The sequence below is a fragment of the Diadema antillarum genome, unplaced genomic scaffold (assembly GCF_040938485.1).
Source record: "Diadema antillarum isolate AM-2024a unplaced genomic scaffold, OU_Dant_1.0 seq00000263_RagTag, whole genome shotgun sequence".
Classification (NCBI taxonomy): Eukaryota; Metazoa; Echinodermata; class Echinoidea; order Diadematoida; family Diadematidae; genus Diadema; species Diadema antillarum.
Window position 1 is genome coordinate 836,686 of NW_027271301.1, and position 16,557 is coordinate 853,242.

At 37.8% G+C, this 16,557-nt stretch overlaps 1 protein-coding gene across 1 annotated transcript in view; it reads right to left on the reverse strand.

Annotated features, from left to right (window-relative positions):
* LOC139729769 (NPC intracellular cholesterol transporter 1-like) overlaps positions 1-16,007 on the reverse strand; it is a 33,061-nt gene extending 17,054 nt beyond the window's left edge. The window contains exons 1-5 of the mRNA XM_071640703.1: positions 15,934-16,007; positions 4,702-4,914; positions 2,150-2,360; positions 1,406-1,594; positions 378-679 (exon numbers count right to left, since the gene is read on the reverse strand). Of these exons, the coding sequence (XP_071496804.1) occupies positions 378-679; positions 1,406-1,594; positions 2,150-2,360; positions 4,702-4,914; positions 15,934-15,996 (978 nt within the window). The 5' untranslated portion in view covers positions 15,997-16,007. The remainder of the gene's footprint in view (positions 1-377; positions 680-1,405; positions 1,595-2,149; positions 2,361-4,701; positions 4,915-15,933) is intronic.
* Between the last annotated feature and the right edge of the window lie 550 nt (positions 16,008-16,557).

Sequence of the window (16,557 nt, forward strand, 5' to 3'; positions counted from 1 at the left end):
ATCATACCCTTTTCACTTTTAAGTGAAAACGGGGAAACTTGAGACACTAATTCACTTTCTTTATTCGGTGCCTGATTATGCTAAAATTTCTACCAACCTGTCTGTTTGATTATGTGTTTCACATTTTGACTCGCATGACAACAACCAGTTTCTTCGACTAAAGGTTGCAACTGATTTGCATCTTGCCCATTTGAAATAGTGACAATTTTGAAATGATGGATATGGTTGGGTGTCAGTAGGGCGATTTAAAAGATTGCTAATTCGTTTTAAGTGTGCGCAGTTTGAGAGAAGCACAGTGGACTATGAAATGCCACACACGATACAGTATCAAACATCGAAGGTTCTCATCTTTTTGTATTTTTTGAAGTTCCACTTACGTCATCAGGATGAACGGCCCCGTCCTGCTTGAGTGGATAATCCTCGTCGTCGTTGGCAACTTTCCTCGCCTTCGCCCAGCTCCGCAGGATGAGCAGGATGACGAAGAGACACGCCACGCCCACGTAGACCATCAGGACGATGAACGAGTTGCCGTCCATGAGGCCAATCATGAAGGATTCCTCCGTAGGCCCGATGGTGGGCAGCGCCGAGCACGAGCGCTCGCAGTCCTGGCAGCTGCACGGGAGCAGTTCGCCCACCGGTTCGTTGCAGTAGTACACGGCCTCGTTTAACGGTTCCATTCCTGTGGGAGAAAAAAAAAAGGAGAAGAAAATCTAAGGATGACACGGGAGTTGCGTTCAGTGCGCATGCTCGTTCGCTTTCAAATCCCAAGATTAAAAGAAGTTACAAAACCAGCGCATTCGGCATCGACAACGCAGGATAAAAGGGTCGACCTTTTCTCCATTACACGTTATAAAAGTTAGTTGTTCTGAGTTGGATTGATTCGACACACTTTGACAGCCAAGTTCTCCTAAAAAAAATTTAAAAAAAAAACCCGCAAACGAAGCAATGAAATATGACAGAGGTTACACTGTTTAACACTGAAGAAATGATGAATCGATGTTTACCTCAAGATTATATGTCTGTCAATAACTTCTGATATTTCACAATGAAGAAATGACGTCTATATTGAAAGCAACTCACTGAAAATGTATTCTCCACATCGTACATTTCAAAAAGTATAATATTGATGTTTCAAACATATTGAACAAACATTCAGACAAGGAGACATGTAAGGTGATAACTAAACTGGAGCGCCACCAATTTGTTTGCTTTCTCTCTCTATGCCAGCTGGAACTAGAAAGATAAATAAAGTGCAAGAAACCTGTCCAGTGCACTTGGTAAGAAAATAAGTTCTTCCGCCCTAGTAAAATACACATACACTGTACTACTAACATGTTGAATATACTTTAAGTACATGAAACACAGTGGAAAAGAATTAAAATAATAAAAAAGTACATTAAGTCACCTTCCTCCATGTTTCCAACTTGGGAACCAGGTGGAACCACATAGAAGTCCACACTCCATGGAATAAATCCATTGCTAATGTCTCCCAAGTAGTCCAGCCACCGTTGCGGCGAGCAGTCGTCCCCGAGATAGCCGCCGCACATCACGTCCATTACCGGTGTGTTGGCGGCAGGGAACTGGACGTTCTTGCCTATAGAGAGTAAAGCAAAGAACGGGGTGCATGCATGTTGTTCATGTAATCCTTCTCAGACTGAAAATGACAAGCTGAAGAGATCTCGGATCTCAACATCTCAGACCCGAAAAGATCGACAAGGCGAGGAATTATCTTATCCTCTCGGTGGTACTGTGACTTAATTTTCCGTAGGTATCATTTGACCCATTGATAGTTTACACCAAATACCTGTCATTCATTCAGATTTCAGATTCGGTTTCCCCACCGTTGTTGGCTTAAAGCTTTGATTTCACCTTGCTCCTTTCTCTTCCTCTCTATACATAATGGCTCCTTTCCCTTGATGCATTGAAAACTCCAAAATGATATTAATGCGCTTATCCGTTTATTTTTCATCTTATAGTTAGTCTTACGCTTACCCTAAAAGCAAGCTTCGGGTGGATTGCACAGCTACAGGGTTCGCTCGGAAGCTCATGCAACTCGAATACAGACGAGGAAAGAGCAGGAGAAAAAGGAGAGGAAAAAGAAAGAGGACTCTTAACTAGTCATAACTACCAGGTCTACTATGACACTCACATGAGTCATAGGCGACCTCGGCAAAGTACTCGTCCACGTAGGTTTCGAATTCTAGGACGCCCTGGCCGTTGTCGGGGAAGGTGATGACGGAGGCGGGCTTGGTAAAAAGACTCTGATGAGGACTACAGACGATGGAACACATCATGGTGAGGATGTTTTGTAGGCAGGAAGGACATCGGCCAAACACCGGCTGCATAGCGGCCAGGAGAGGCTAAAAATTACGTCAGATGACAGAAAGACACAATCATGGAGAACTATACAGAACAAGTTTGCTTGAAAATATCAACAATAGCACCTTCTATATGATTGAAATATACGCCGGTTTCGTAACATTATTCCAATTTTATGCAAAGCTTTTCAACAAAGGTTGTTTTTGACAACCTGAACGCTTGTCCGAGGCAACAAGTAATATGTAAACTGGATTCCTACCACTGAAATAATCCATTTAAGAAGGGCAGGTTAATGGAAAAGCTCGTCTCTACATGTTCCCGGGAATGAAACATCTATAAATTTGAATACATTGTGAAAGCGGTCTATTAAGCATCACCATGGACCTACTCCACACATGGACGATGAACGGAGGGTTTTTCTTTGATCCGACCTGCATCGCCGCTACGTGATTATGTGCATCTTGATGAGAACATTCAGATGTTTTGACAATGACGACTGTGTAATTGTTCATCGTCACTGACAAAAGAACCGTTTCCCTCATTTTGGTTTTATTTCGCTGAGGTGCCTTTTCAGACTTAACTGCCTTTGGAAAATCGACAGTGATGGGGAGCAGCAAATCTCAAATAATGACTAGTTTCGTGTCGCTAAATCAGTAATTACTGAAGTGGACGCTTGTGGACGCGCATGTAACGTTGCTTAATGGTAAGACATACAATGTCGTCTACTATTACTGTCCATGTTAACTCTGAAACAATGTGCGAAAATTGGGAAAAATTAGATAACAAAGGACAACCAACCTGCCGAAATACTTGCTTTCTCTCGTAAATCACGTGCGTTTCACAAATGAAATTAACTGAGCGGTGATTTCCCAATCTATTCTACAACTGCACATGCATTTTTATTGATTTAAGAGAGTTATTGTCTTCTGCGCATATATAGTTTTTAGATATCTCAAAGCGCCGTCTTGTTTTTACTCCAGGCTGGCTGTCGGTGATGCACGATGATATCAAAGCAAGAAAGCGTCTTTAAAATGTTACTGTGACGCTTTTCATGGAAACAGGTGTTTGAATTGATAAACGAGCGATGTATGTCCATGTGTGGTAGGTCCATGGTATCAGAGTGGAAGCCTCACGATGGTATCTTTTCCGTACGGTGATGAGCCTAACACAGGCTTCTATCACACGGTCTTATTTCAAACACTTTCGTGCATACAGGTACCTTTAACAATACACGATTGACACACACGCACACTCACACACACACATACTTTTTCTTCGTATGGTATACCTCTTGCATTTCAATGGGTTTTTTTCCACATACAGGTATTGTAAATTCCACATATTTCATGATCGCGACAAATGTGTTTCGCAATTTCATTGTTCTGTGCCAAAACAATCAAGCGAGGTTAAAGTTTGTATCGCTTCTATTCTATCACGTATCAAAGCATATACAATGTATAGGTTTCTCTTTGTTTGCGAAATGTCCACATCAATTCAAATGAAATTGCAGTTCCCTTATCGAAGTAAAGTGAGATAGAATTTAAAGAGAAATCCAGTCCAAATATAAATTAGTCTGCTAAAATTTTACGATAAAATTTTACGGTAAAAATTTGACTGAAATCGGATGAAAAATAAGGAAGTTATGAAATATCTAAGTTTTGATAATTTCTCCAAAACAGTTTTTGTACAGTGGGTATGAATATGCAAATCAGTGACCTTACCATGTCATACGCTCACAATTTTGCATTGATCGTGTACAAGAAAAAAAAATGATGATTTAATGTTTCTGTCATTGAAGTCTGAAACATGACGTTATTCCTGGTTGAATAACTTCAGAATAGTGATCAGTTAGATATAATATGAGGATTTGAGTCTCGGGCATAATTATTTCTAAAGTTTTATGTACAAACTATATGGTAAGTTGTGACGGAATGACCTGCTCACTTTGTCATTTGCATATTCATATTGACTGTTCAAGAACTGTTTCCCCCAAAATAGCGAAACTTCGAAATGTCATAACTTCCTTGTTTTTCATCCAATTTCGATCAAATTCATATCCTTGAACTTGTAATATTTTGCTCTTTCTTATCGGATTAACTTTTATTTGGACTGGATTTCCCCTTTAATGATAAGGATGTGATGATACTTTGTGACTAGAAAGTAAGAAAAACAGGAAAACAGCTCGCACTTTAAGTATACGACATCATTACCTTTTGTTTTTCTCCCTCTCTCTCCTACCCATACTCTTCGTGGAACAAACATCCTGCTGGACTTGTTTTTGTTTTGTATTTGATTATGTTAAGGCTGTGCGCAGGTAATCAATAAGCCCAGCAAATTCCTCTAACCAGGACAGTTTCGCATAATCTTGACATAATAATATACCCGCAATGTTTGTAGTTGATCTCTGTCACAGCAGACGTTCGAGTCGTTCATGCCTGGACACATGTCTTCCAGTAGAACATCGCCCCCAGCGCCCACGCTCCTCGAGGGATCGTTGTCCAGGCAGTTCAGATCCGTCCTGTTGTTCTTTTCCGGGTTGGGTCCGCACTCGCTGTACATCATACAGGTGTTCCTATCGTGAGTGTACGCCTCCACCTGTGAGAACACAGAACACGATAATCTTTATTTTAAAAAATGCCACCTGCTGCAGGACTACGACTATAATGATACTGAGCATGACAACAGTATACAATCAACTTCCGTCATAACGAAGTCCCGGCAGTTTTCTTTCGTCCTATCGAAACTTCGTTATAGCGGAACAAATAAATAATAAAAGATAAAGAGCAGATGATGCTTGGGCCTAAATTCCTACTTTGGTGTAATCCGGGATTTCGTTATAAGCGTGCTCGTTATACGGTGTGCCCTGTATGAACTGCCATGATGGAAAAAAAAGACTAATTATTTGCATTCAGTGGTCGAATTGAAGGGCAGTGATTTCATGAAACGCACGCAAAAATAATAATAATAATAATAATAATAATAATAATAATAATAATAATAATGATAATAATAACAATAATAATAACAATAATAACAATAATAATAACAATAATAATAATAATAACAATAATAATAACAACAATGATAACAATGATAATAATGATAACAATAATAATAATGATAATAATACATGTAATAAAAATAAGCGCTCCAGCTGAATCATAGGCAGAAGCCGGAGTGCAGCTGTTCCGAAACGAACGAACGAAACTCACACAGCGTGCTTTGATCATTGCAAATGATTGACAAATTACCCTTCATCAACGTAAAGAAAACACCGATTCTTCAGTGTTTTGAGTAATAGCCATGATAAAAATCATGGGCATACATACTCGAGTGAAAAACGAAACCGCGACCTCTAGAATGCAAGACTACCGAGCTTCCACCCGAAAGCCAAATGTTCCAACAAACGTGATCAGTCAGCTTGATATGAAACAAAACGGCTATAATATACTCGCAGCCTATTCTCTACGACCTACGGAACCTACTCGTGAACTCGCTGAGATAAAATCACATCCTTACATTTTTAAAGATATTCTATAGAAATACATTGCTTGCATCACAAGACTGGTCAGACTAGCCACCAAACTCAAGAAATGTCTGTTTACTCACAAATTTACCACAAGTACCATGGGAATAGTAGGAAAAAAAAAATATTCACTACATTATAGTATAAAAAAAGAAAAGCAGATTTGCTTCGGCAAATATACCAATATGCAGACAGACAAAGTGCTCACACATGCACACATATACACACATGAATAATAAAAAAGCATTAAAGATAAAAGGGAAAACACAAGAGCTGTTTCTTGCACGCTTAAGAAGATGAAATGCACGGATGTGAGAAAATGTATATCAAATTTGAATTGTATAAATGATTTGATGTATCAAATCGCTGGAGTCATCTAGTATTGCACTAATTGCTATTTGGAAATTTCCTTTGGATTTCATCTATTGTGGTATCATAAGTTAGGAAGTATTTCGTTGATATAACCTTAAGTAAAGATAAGAGAAAAATTCTCTGATTCATGGTAAAACAGTATTCTCGGCTGGCTCGATTGTGACATGATTTTTTTTTAAATTTTAAATTCAAAAGGAAAGGATGCACTGATAAAACAAACAACAGTTTTATACAAAGTTTTACGTCACAATTTCATGGTAAGGGAATTTTTGTTTACTGCGTCTCTAACACGTAATGAACGTATATTTCAAGAAGGACTTTATCTGATTGTATAGGGCAAGCTTTGACAATACATAAAGAATATGGTCACACCTTGTACTTCACCTTTCAGATCGGTAAATTTAGGATTAAAAATCAGTGTATAAGAATCTGTCGAAAGAAATCAGTGCAATCTCTTGCCCAGGAGCAGTCTGTCGCTTTTAAATGCATAATCGTGTCTTCATGAATTTTAAACATTGGATTACGTAATGTTTGACAGATCGAACCATCATAAAGATTATCACTGGAAGCAGGGAGTGACCTTTGCTACCAAATAATCTCATCTAGCAGCGTGGAGGCAGCATGCACGAAAATTGCCCATTGTTGCAATCAGGCGGCATCACAAAGACACAACGTTGTCACTGCAGTATTACAGCACGCTCAGGGCTTAGATAATGTTTTAAGGGCTCTTTCATAATTGACAACAAGGTATAGGAATGGTGCTTATTTGAAAATTGAGGCAATGTTTAGCACGCAACTTTCAGTAATCTAAAATAAAGGTCTTGATATTTTTTTATAAAATTGTCATCAGAATAGCAGTCTTTAATGTTTTCCTTATCTTGAAATAACCTAAAAGTTTCGTCACGATTCTTTATGTTCCAAAATTTTGAGAGAATAAAGTATACTGCGGAAATTATTTGATAGCTATGATCTAGTGCGAAAACCCACCTTCTTCTTTTTTTTTATCATTAAAGACACTCGTATGTCCAAAGAGAGTCCTCCGTGGAAAAAATGCAAACAATTCACTGCTCAAAATTCTTTGTAAGGTCTCCTGTATTATGTGTTTACCTTATGAAAATATCAGAGCTAGAGCACTTTTAATTTATAAACTATTGCTTGGTAAATGATATTATAATGTTATGGTAGTCAGAAAAGAGAAAGGATAATAAGGAAAAAGAAGAGAGGCGTTATATGGAAGTAGCTCGAGCAGGAATTGAATCAATGGCTTTTGAATTGATGGTAACACTCATATATAGTAACAGTGCCTCTTTCTTCCTCATTTCCCAGTTTTTATCGCCCCAGTTATGGTACGATGAATGGAAAGACACGTAATGTAGGGTCTGTGACATAGGCCAAATGTCGAATTCCTTGCGCAAGGCTATGATTATATATATATAGTTCTCTCTACCATTGTCTACCGGCGGTAACAGCATGTGACTTGGGAGTTAATGACGTATCGATACGACAGCATCGCACGTCTTATCACTGCGCTATCTTTTCGTTGTGTACCAGCCCAAAATATTGTTGGTTCCATTGTTACACCCCACTCCTCCTCCTCTTTCTGCCTCCTCTTTCCCTTTTCCTGACTATTCTTCTTCTTCTTCTGCTTCGTCTCCTCCTTTTTCTTCAATATTATCTTCTCCTTATACTTCCACGTTTTCTTTTGTTGCTTCCTCCTTGCCTGCTTCTCCTCCTTCTTTAAATTCTACTCTAAATATTCTTTCTTTCTTTCTTTCTTTTTTCTCTCTCTCTGCAAATCCTTCTCTGTATCTTATCTGTCGAGTGTCATGAAATAAAGTGGGGTATGATAGCGCGTGTCACCGCCCTTTCGAAATCATCCAATACATGCTATCTATCCCACCACAGGTAGCTGAGTGAACGATTTACTTTGTAAACACTAACTTGTTCAAGGTATGCTTAATCAAAAATTGCTTTCGGAAGATGCGAGTGTAGCTTGATGACAATGCATATTTCGTTTTCATCAAGGAGAAGAGACCATTGCCGTAAAATGGAGTTTTTCTCAATCATAATTTTTTTTTTAGATGAATTAGCAGGATCACTACTTTGAAGCATATTGGTTAGTCATTATGTGTTGTATAATAACATTGTAAGATGGAATTCAAACTATCAATGACTCTAGCAAATTTTTTCGTTGTACATCATTCAATATGCGCCCGGCACTGACAGAAGATATTACGTGTAATGTCATGAATATGTTAGATCTAAAAATCGGAAATTCTTTCCCGAAACCACTATTTTTTCAACACATTTCTCAAGAATTGTACATGCTCCGTGTAATGTTGTGTTCTGCAGCATATTGTAACAGCTGTAACATTCCACTTGGCTCCTGGTCGTACACTCCCAAGTTCAATAGTAAATGACTGCGTGGCCATTTCCATTGCTGACCAGATGCAAACATAACGAGTTCGATAAGATGATCATTCGGCTCTTGACCTACCAAAGTCGATACTCTAAATAAAGCCTGATGAAAATATGGATTTTAGTCAACTAAAGTTGAATGAGTAGCTACTAAATTAGCCACGCATAGCTTTCCTACTTCATAAGCTTAACTTTGTCATCATTCATATAAAGATGGATGCAAAGGTAAAAATGTTCAAAGATTCAAACAGTGATACGAGAAACACCAAGATAGTGTTACGACTCCCTCCGTACATCGTTGTTTGTTCTTCATTCAATTCTTGCTACTTTATGTCGATTTTTTTTTCTTCGCACCTCAAGACTTCTCTTTTTTTCAATCATTAATTGATTTTTTTTTTATCGTTTTCTTTTTCTCAAGCCGCGGCAGCCTTATATCTTGATTGTAATTGCACATATCACAGCTATAGCTGTTCCCCTTTCCTCCGTTTGTGAACATGTTTAATGCGTAAATAAATGCGCTGTAATGAGCACAGCTGTAACAACAATGTCATGGGGAAAACGAAGGGTGTTTGATAACAGCTTTAAAACTTGGGCGGCAACCAAACGTCATGGCTATAGATAGAAAGTTTGAAAAAAAAAGAAAAAAAAAAGGAAAACAAACATGATAAAACAGGATAAAAAAGTGTGACGTCAGATACTTTTGTCAAACAATATATTGATGGTACATAGAATAGCTTTCTTTGCTAGATATACTTGCAGTGCAATATGCAGAACACTTCTGAATCTATAAATGATATTATGTGTCACCTTTTTGCGGTTCTTATTTGTTAATCTATGTGTTGGTAATATCAAAAGGAGAATTCAGTTGTTGTTTTTTTCTCTTTCGTCTTTTCATCCGGGCAGGACATAACTATGTGAATATAAATGAATACAACCAGGGTAATATGAATGAATGAAAATGATTAATGTATGTGTGACGTATGTAATATGTGAATAATATTCGTAACAGTCATGACTTCCATCTGTTTCATGAAATAATTATGTAAACTAAGATCCAAAAGCTTATTCCAACCAGGTGAGTATGGCTCTAGATCTGAGCAGAAATGATCGCCTTGTACGCTTTAGATTAGTCTGGGTTTATAAAAAAGCGCGGTTTTGTACATTAACCTTTTGTCATTATCTATGTCCATGATGTCAAGTAAAATCGCCCAGTATGATTGTCGAGTAATGCCAGAGATATATTTCAATCGTAAAATGGCTGTAGGCACAATGTCTGGCAAAAGAAGATAAAATGTCACAGGTCGTTGCATCTGGATATCAGTCCAACTATCGCGTCATAATATCCCTTTGATTTTGCTTCTTTTTTTCCAAAACTTGTACATATCTGTATTTGACACTTTTGCATCTGCGATTTCCACTTCTGGAAATTGTTTTTTTGCTTTCACGTTTAGTTTATAGTCCTACATACTTCTATACCGTTTTATTCCCTGGGTTTTGCGTAGGCATCCCTTTACAGTTCCGTTTTCATCAAAGATACTGTACCTCAGCGTCTTTAATGGTCTATGGGAGAAATGCCCAGCAGAATTTGATTTGAAGAAAAGTCATATGTCAGACTGAAGGGACGTAACACAAAGCGAATAGAAACTGGAACAAAAAATAAAAAGTAAGAGACGACTCCTCTCCCTTGTCTTTACCGCTATCAAGTTGATTTCAGCAATGATATATCTTTATAAACTTGTGATTCTGAAAGCATGTGCCACGGTGGCCTAAATGTAGGATGATTATCACAAATTGGGATAATGATCGCCATGATACCTAATATACGCATGAATATTTCTGGCGCTCAGAAAAAAAAAGTACCGATTAAAGTTAGATGTAAAAAAAAAAAAGTTGTAATAGTTTTGTAAATTTTCTCGAAATCAGTTAGGGTATCCTTCAAGAGCATAGTAAATCGCTCCTCAAAGTCAATCATGCTCCAAATTGGAACAAAGATGCTAACCAATTGACGAAGTCGACAATAAATACTGAGCTCAAAAAGAAATATGAATTTAGATGCCTTATTTCTTCCTTGAATTTCCATATAGATAGAGCGAGGAACCTGCATTTGCGCGAATTATATACGGAACGGCAGGTTAGTCAGAGAAAGTTGACGTATGTTTACAGTGGTTAGGCAATCAGATAATTGGAAATCCGTCATTACTCATACAAAATATTTTCTCCACTTATCAAGGCGAGAGATATTGTTTTATTGAAAGTTTTTGAGCTATATATAGAGAAGTTATTGAACTCATAAAGAATGCGTCTGCCACTGCCTATTAGCAGTCAGGTTGCAAGGGTACGATGAAAAATTGGAACAAAACGGATAAAAATCGACCAAAGTTTTCCCGATAAAAAGTGTCAGGAACTTTTTCACTTAAACCCGCTTCTTTATGTTCCACCAATTAAAAAATTTCCAAGACCTGAATCTTTCTGTGCATTAGTATGTGTGTGTGTGTAGTGTGCGTGTGTTTTAAATCTTCATCCGCTTAAGTTATAAGTCGAGTCAATTTTTATTTTATAGTATAATTGAAAAGTCCACTATGTATTCTACAATGACGCATAATTTGTCTCACATTGTTTCAAAGAACTTTAAACATATACAGTCAAATTCCTTTAAGACATGAATAGAAAATTAGTTTTAGCCGTTACGTTAGCGCAGTTGTTGGATGCAAAACACCCCATTAGCAAATTTCACGAGAACAAAAAACAAAGGAAACCAGTTTCACGTTATTTTTGGTCTTTGAAATTCAAACTGGAGGTAATCAATACATGGTACTTTCAATTTTAGTATCTATGATTACTTTATTTCTTACTTTCAGCTACTCATCTTTTGAAAGAAAAAAAAGCAGTCTTTGCAGCTTGTAATGTTTATGCTACTTCTGCACGGTACTGTGCCAACTAACAGGCCATGATGTCATTACTCGATTTTGCCTGTTATCCGGTTTATTCTTGCCAGGTTTCCGGGGCCGTTCTCTTCTTTCTCCCAGAACCCCACAGGAAATTCTGACTTATGGTATCTGTGCACTAGAATTCTTTGAGAGATATCGCACATGTCAAAATAGTGCGCCTTCAAAGGACATCATTAATTTTCGTTGACGTAATTATCCTCACTTTTGTCTTTTGTTTTGTTTCGTGTTTTTTTTTTTTTTGCTCCATTTTTTTTTACCCATTCCATTCTCTACAGTGTCCGAGCTCATGGGAGAATCTTCTTGTGAAATTTGCAATGAAAGAAATGTACATAGTTAACATAGGCCCTAGTCGTCATCATCAAACAAATAGCTATACAGAAAGAACACAGAAAAACATTGTAGTACAATGTATTCCCCAAGTACGACCAGGACTGCTCTTGAGAAAATAATGAAAGAAGTTCAAGCAATTATGTTGTTGTTGCTTTTTTTTCTTATTCAGCTCCATGGCTCTAGCTGCTACCCCATTCAAAGGAACTATCTGTCACGATCACGTATGGATTGAAATGCATGGTATAGGGAAGATATCTTTTCTGCCAACATCATATGGTTTGAAATTACCCGGAACTTCTCAGACCCACAGCAAGGAAAGGATGAACGTGAGGCAGTCAGTTCATATTGCTATTCGTTTTCTTATTACGTGTGTGATTTATCACAAAGCCATGGTTCGGGGCATGCAATGACGCAGCAAAAGAGCTCGGGCTGTATACAATTCGTTATTCCCAAGATTCGCTCATCCGAAAAGGAATGAAATAAATGTTTCTAATTTTGAAGGTTCGCTAGTATGCACCACTCTTTTAATTTTGGGGAAAGCGAACAGTTGGAGTAATGAACCTTAACTTCATTAAATCTTCTTGATTAACGAACCTCATTCCGCCTTGGAATTGATGAACCTTTGGAATAACGAGCCTTATTTCATTTTCGGGTTAACGAATATATGGGGATGGCAAATTGTGTATTGAGGAACTTTCGTAAGAACAAAACATTCATAATTTCGGATTGACATATACCTTGCGATTAACGAACCATATGGCATTAACGAACCTTCGGAAAGCTCGAACCTGATTTCTTTTGGATTGACGAACCTTTGGAATAAGAACCTTATTTCATTGTCGGATTAACGGAGATCAATGCTAGGCTGTAGCTCGTCACATCACATCATTTTCATACTTACTGTAGCCCCTCTGTTAGACTGCAATATTTCTCTTTGAGGAATATCTCATTCTGATATTGCCATGGGAACTATTATGTTTTTGTTGTTTCTTGTGTTTGTGATGTAATGTATTTTGTTAGGCAGCTCACCACAAGCTCTGCTTTTTTGAGGTTCTGCCTTCCTTGTACAACCTTATGTATGTGATTTACAACATGGAAAAGATGGAAAATAAATGTTTTACAAACTTGAACTTGAACTTGAACTTGAATGTATACAGAATTAATGTGCTTCGTATTAACGAATCTTCTGAATAGCGCTACAAGAATATTCGGATTAACAAACCCAATTTCATTTTTGGATTAACGAACATCTAGGTGTAGGAAATTTGCGCATTTCGGAATAACGAACATTCGGAGTAACGGTCCTTTGGAAAGAGCAAACATCATATCTTTTCGATTAACGAATCTTCTAACTAATATTATCGTAATATCCCGTTACACCCCCCCCCCCCCATCCTTCCTCCTGCAGTGTCCACAGATGATGGTCTCCGCCGTTCGTTCGGCGTCCGCAGCGGCTAAGATGGGGCTGGACGAGAGGCGCGAAAGTCTGCATCATGATGATATTAGGATACTTCAATAAAAGGTTTGCAAAAGCGTTTGGACACTTGCGGTTCTCTTTTTATACTCACCCTTGATATCGTTGTACAAATTTCATTCTATTTTTTTAACATGACAATTGTGGTTAGCCGCATGACGTTCTCATAATCATACCGTGAATTTGATATTCATGTACATGAATATGTTACTAGTTATTTACAAGAGCATTGTACTTAACGAGACCAGATTTTGAGATACGTGATTTGATTTTAATTTGAATATGAGTCATTTTTAAACGTAACCAATAAGAAAGCAAATACTGCCTCTCTCAAGGTTTTTTAGCGACCGCAGACAGGTGGTTAAACCCCTTATTCGAAAGACCAGGCCTTAGAGAGAGAGTGTGTCTTGCTGTAAGGGGTACAACCGCTCTAGCCCTGGGAATTGAACCAGGGACTTAATGATTGATGTTCCGGGGTCTTATCCAGTGGGCCCCAGCATTTCGTAACAATGACCAGTTGAAGCCCATTCAGGTATCAAACCAGTTCAGCAGAATCAGTTGCCTATCTAAGTGCATGTTGCACGTATATCCAAGCTCGATATCATCTGAACGAAGTGTCGAGATCAACGAAAAGGTAATCTGGTAAGAGGAGGGGGCAGGGGAGTCATGCGGACACTGAATTAGATCATTATTAGATAATTAGATTACCCTTCTCTTTTGTATATTTCGGCTCTCTGACATGTCTGAGTCCCTTTCGGCCTTCTAGGTCACAAAACTTGAGTTTCATGAATTTCTGTCACTTTCTCATTTTGTTTGCAGTTACATGTTTTTTTTTACATGTAGAAATACCAAATAAATGATAACAACAATAATATGGGGACTTAGAACCCTTGATATGCTTTGTTCTCCGATTGGCAAGTATAAGCTGGAAGGTTTCTTTCTTTTCTTTTCTTTTTTCGAAATGGTACAGATGTCTGAAAACTAATTTTAGCTGGACGAAGATTACATGATCCCGCTAATCCATATTGTGTTACCAGTCCCGCCTTGTTAGATTGATGCATATCGTTATACACCTCTGTGCCTTGCTTGAACTTATCTTGATCAAGTGCGGATGGACTACTAATGATGGAAGTCCTTGACAAATTAAATTTAAAAAAAAAAGTGCTTGGGTACATAAAGGGTATAATCATTCTAAATTTGCTGAGGCTGAGATGGATGGCAAATGGCATTCACTGCAGGGAAGCGCTACGGTGATAGTTGGGGAATATTTCATTTCTTTTTCATTACTTCAAATCCTTCTTCAAATTCCTTTTCATGCATAAGTGATTTTTATCATGTTGAAGAATAAGTCATTCCATAATAGAGTTAGGTAGATGATGATATCTATAGAGAAAACATGCAGAGGTACGATGAAGTAATGCCAATTTGATAACACAACATGGTATTACTAACGGTTCAAAATGAAATAATTATCTGATTCTAGTTCAAATCAGACTCTGAAATCAAACCAATAGCTCTGTATCAAATGTTATTATAACTTGTCATGTTGACCTTAAGAAATGGCACGGACTTCTCATGCATTATTGATATGTTCAAGCAGAAGAGGCATTCAAACAGAATTCAAGTATTATGTTGGGATTTTCTTTTCCTTTTTGTTTAAACACGATATTTCAACGTAAGCTCACTGTGTTATGTTCTTATTATCATTAGGATAAAAATAATCTTTTTTTCCCTCCATATTGCGTTTGTGCATTTTAGGTTCTTAGCAGTATGAACACACGTTTATGCGTGAAAAGTAACAAAGTCCCAGCCGTGGCATTTACTGATGATACCACTCCTACTCTCACGACACAATGACCACACAAAGTATGAGTGATGTCATTGTGTACCCATCATTCATAGCGTGCGTTATGGAGGAAAGTTAGGCACTCGCCTACTCTTATATGGACCACTTCAATTCGGATAAATAATTAACGCGCGAAATGGATTCAATCCATAAAAGAAGAAGGAAAATGTAGGTATTCATATGAATGTGAAAACCCAGCTGATTTGGCCAGATATCTATTCAGAATCATCTTCCAACAGAAATATGGGTATAACATGATTTGACCAGCATGGGTAACAAATGTTTCTTTCTTTTTCCACAGACTCTCAAGCACGGATGATGTCGGATGATTTGCACAAAGAAATTATACAAAGACGATAAGAGCGACGCTAACAATACATTGTTCACATTGAAAACTCGAGTAAGAACTTGTTTACAAATCTTTATGAACAAAACCGGAGAAAAAAAAAACAATTTGCTAAACAACGACATTGTTTTGACTTATGTCTCGTAAACAGATATGAATTCGTAGAATGATGGTTGAATATGGGCAGAGAATAGAACTCTATTGTCCATGTATTTTTGTCTTATTTCATGTTTAAATAAGATACAGATTTATGTTATGTTTGAAAAGAACTCGAAGCGAAATTCTAATAGTGTATGTATAGGGCGCACATGATAACGTTAGCGATCACCATGATCACATCACGTCGTAAGTTACCTGGATTACGCCCAGTGCGACCAACAAAATGGCGGCCAGCAGCCCCATATGCTTCCAAGCCATGTTGAGGAGTGGCGCTTGGTTTTCCTCCTGTAGAATGTCTGTCCTCCTGTGGAGTGCTTTCCTCTTTAAAATTCGTCAAAGACCAGGAATGTGCTGGTTTAAAATTCAATATCCGGTATAAGTCGTCCGTGCAAAGATGGAATAGTAAAGTTTACCAACTTTAACACATGATATTGTAATTCTAAGTCCAATCCACGTATATCCAGCGTTTCCTTGCTTGTCCCATACAAGGGCGATAAAAAAAAAATCGTCTATTTTGAAGCAAACTGTGTCCTTTTTGTTTATCTAAATATCTTTGACAGTTTTTGCTTCCTTATCCTTTCAAGAGTAGCGGACGACTGATCCAGTGAATGTTACAGATGACTCCAGTTTTCAAAACGAAAAAGAAAAAAAAAACCCACCGTGCTACCAGTTTGATCGCCTGATGTCGTCAAACAGGCGGGGCTGTTTTAGGATTGTGCGGTAATGTTGAGTCGTCATCACGTTAATTAATTAGCCGAGCCGTCATAAATGATTAACCCCACGGGTAAACAGGGTAGCGCTTACTAGATAACCAGCCCC